At 40.4% G+C, this 2,500-nt stretch overlaps 1 protein-coding gene across 2 annotated transcripts in view; it reads right to left on the bottom strand.

Moving 5' to 3' along the window:
• LOC113819743 (sodium-coupled monocarboxylate transporter 1) overlaps positions 1-2,284 on the bottom strand; it is a 9,626-nt gene extending 7,342 nt beyond the window's left edge. Inside the window, exons 1-2 of one of the 2 annotated variants that reach the window (XM_027371936.2) lie at positions 2,155-2,284; positions 1,050-1,260 (exon numbers count right to left, since the gene is read on the bottom strand). In XM_027371936.2, coding sequence (XP_027227737.2) covers positions 1,050-1,254 — 205 coding nt within the window. In that variant the 5' untranslated portion in view covers positions 1,255-1,260; positions 2,155-2,284. Of the gene's footprint in view, positions 1-1,049; positions 1,261-2,133 lie in introns of both variants that reach the window. The other variant, XM_070139999.1, reaches the window with a different exon arrangement.
• Between the last annotated feature and the right edge of the window lie 216 nt (positions 2,285-2,500).

Below are 2,500 nucleotides of genomic sequence, written 5' to 3'. Positions count from 1 at the left end.
ACTACTACTACTGTTACTACTACTACTACTACTACTGTTACTACTACTACTACTACTGTTACTACTACTACTACTACTGTTACTACTGTTACTACTACTACTACTGTTACTACTACTACTACTGTTACTACTACTACTACTACTGTTACTACTACTACTACTACTGTTACTACTACTACTACTACTGTTACTACTACTACTACTACTGTTACTACTACTACTACTACTGTTACTACTACTACTACTACTGTTACTACTACTACTACTACTACTACTGTTACTACTACTACTACTACTACTGTTACTACTACTACTACTTCTGTTACTACTACTACTACTGTTACTACTACTACTACTGTTACTACTATTACTGGTGTTACTACTGTTACTACTGTTACTATTATTATTATTATTATTATTATTATTATAATCATTATTATTTTCATTATTGTTGTTTACTCGAAAAAATTAATGCCATCCTTTGGTTTGATTCCCTCGCACCTGAAACGGTTAGATATGAGATTCTTATTGAAAGAATCACTTCTAAGAAGATAGAAGGATGCTTTGTGAGAACTTTTTAGGGCGTGAAGAGGAGAATGATAAAATAGACGAAATGATTCGGGGGATAAGGATAAAGAGATGAAGAGTAGGAATCGGAGGAGAATGAGAAGGAGGAATAAGAAAACGGAGAAGCTGAAAAGCAAGAAAAATAGAAAATAAAAAAGGTAATATCATGAACAACAGAAAAGAGAAGAACTGAAAAGGAAGTAGATAATTGTGTTCAAATAATCCAGGCGTAAGATCTGCCTTATGTAACCTATTGTATGTATATTCAGTCAGTGATCTGAAACCTGATTTTGAATTTAATGATATTAGTCCTAAGAACTGTGCTTTACACTGCACTGCTTCATGTTTAGAAATAACACATTTCATTCAAAACGACAGACGGCGAATATCTTACCACACTTCAAACAACTACACTAAATATTCTTCACTTTTTTTTTTTTGAAGACGTGGACCCACCCCAGTCACGTGACCTACAACCCTACCTAATATGGAAATCGCAGAAATGATACCGCCAAGGAGGGAAATGGCGACGGGTATGGGGGACATGCGCCGCCCCCCCAACAGATACTGCTGGGTGGACGAGGAGCCGCCGCCCCTGAGTGCGCTGTGCACGCCGATGGCAACGGACACCACCAGCATGAGCACGAAGACGGCGTAGTCGGGGATGGTGAACTGTGCGTTCGCCATTGCGTTCTGGAAAGGATAAAAACGCCAAAGTACATATAAGACGTAAATTAAAAAAAATGGGGGGGGGGGGATTTTTCATCATTTTCTCTCTCTCTCTCTCTCTCTCTCTCTCTTATTTTTTTTAAAATCCTGTCTCGTCTCGTCTAAAGAGGAGAGCAATACGTTCTGAAAAGAAAAAAATAAAGACGCCACAGTACATATACATCGTATATTTAGAAAAAGGGGGTGGGGGTCATCATTTCTCTCTCTCTCTCTTTCTCTCTCTCTCTCTCTCTCTCTCTCTCTCTCTCTCTCTCTTATTTTTTAAAAATTCCTGCCTCGTCTCGTCTAAAGAGGAGAGCAATACGTTCTGAGTACATACACGTAAATAAAAAAAGGTGGGGGGGGGGGGTTATCATTTTCTCTCTCTCTCTCTCTCTCTCTCTCTCTCTCTCTCTCTTTATCTTAAGTCATCGACAAGGCTTCCATGATTCGTCAAAGCAAACGAAAATTGTTTAGTAAGCAACAACATCACCCTTCTCCTCCCCCCACCCTAAACAAACCAAACAAACAAACACAAATCAAGACAAACAAATAAAACACAGATCAAACCAAACAAATAAAACACAAATCAAAACAAAATAATGAAACATCAATCAAAACAAACAAATAAAACACAAATCAAAACAAAATAAACATCAAAACAAACAAATTAGCGAAAAACAAAACAAAAAATAAATCAAACAAATAAAACAAACAAACAAAACACAAATCAAAATAAACGAATAAAACGCATATCAAAACAAACTTACAAACCACAAACCAAAACAAACAAAACATAAATCAAATCATACAAACAAAACAAATAAAAAAAAAATGCATAGAAAACTCAAGTCCCACCAAACCGCGCGCCGTCCTTACAGTGCCAGTCCCAGGAGCGCAAGAGGAGCGGAGGAGGCGAGCGACCTGGCACTCCCGTCACCTACGAGGCACTGGGCGGCCGAGGTCTTCGTCTTCGATAAATTCACGCCGCAACAGAGACTCGACGGCGTGCATAAGGAGGACCGCGATAATGAGACAAGGTGTTGATTCGTAAGTGCTGAGCAGAGGGACATGCGAGGAGAGAGAGGGGGGGGGGGAGGGGAGAAAGAGAGGGAGGAGGAGAGAGAGGGGAGGGGGAGGGGAGAAAGAGGGAGGGGAGGGAGAAAGGGAGGGAGGAGGAGAGAGGGGGGGGGGGGGGAGAGAGAGGAGAGAGAGAGAGGGGGGG

This window comes from Penaeus vannamei, chromosome 26 (assembly GCF_042767895.1).
Source record: "Penaeus vannamei isolate JL-2024 chromosome 26, ASM4276789v1, whole genome shotgun sequence".
Lineage (NCBI taxonomy): Eukaryota > Metazoa > Arthropoda > Malacostraca > Decapoda > Penaeidae > Penaeus > Penaeus vannamei.
The sequence above is the reverse complement of the archived record's forward strand: the minus strand, read 5'-3'. Positions and strand labels throughout refer to the sequence as shown.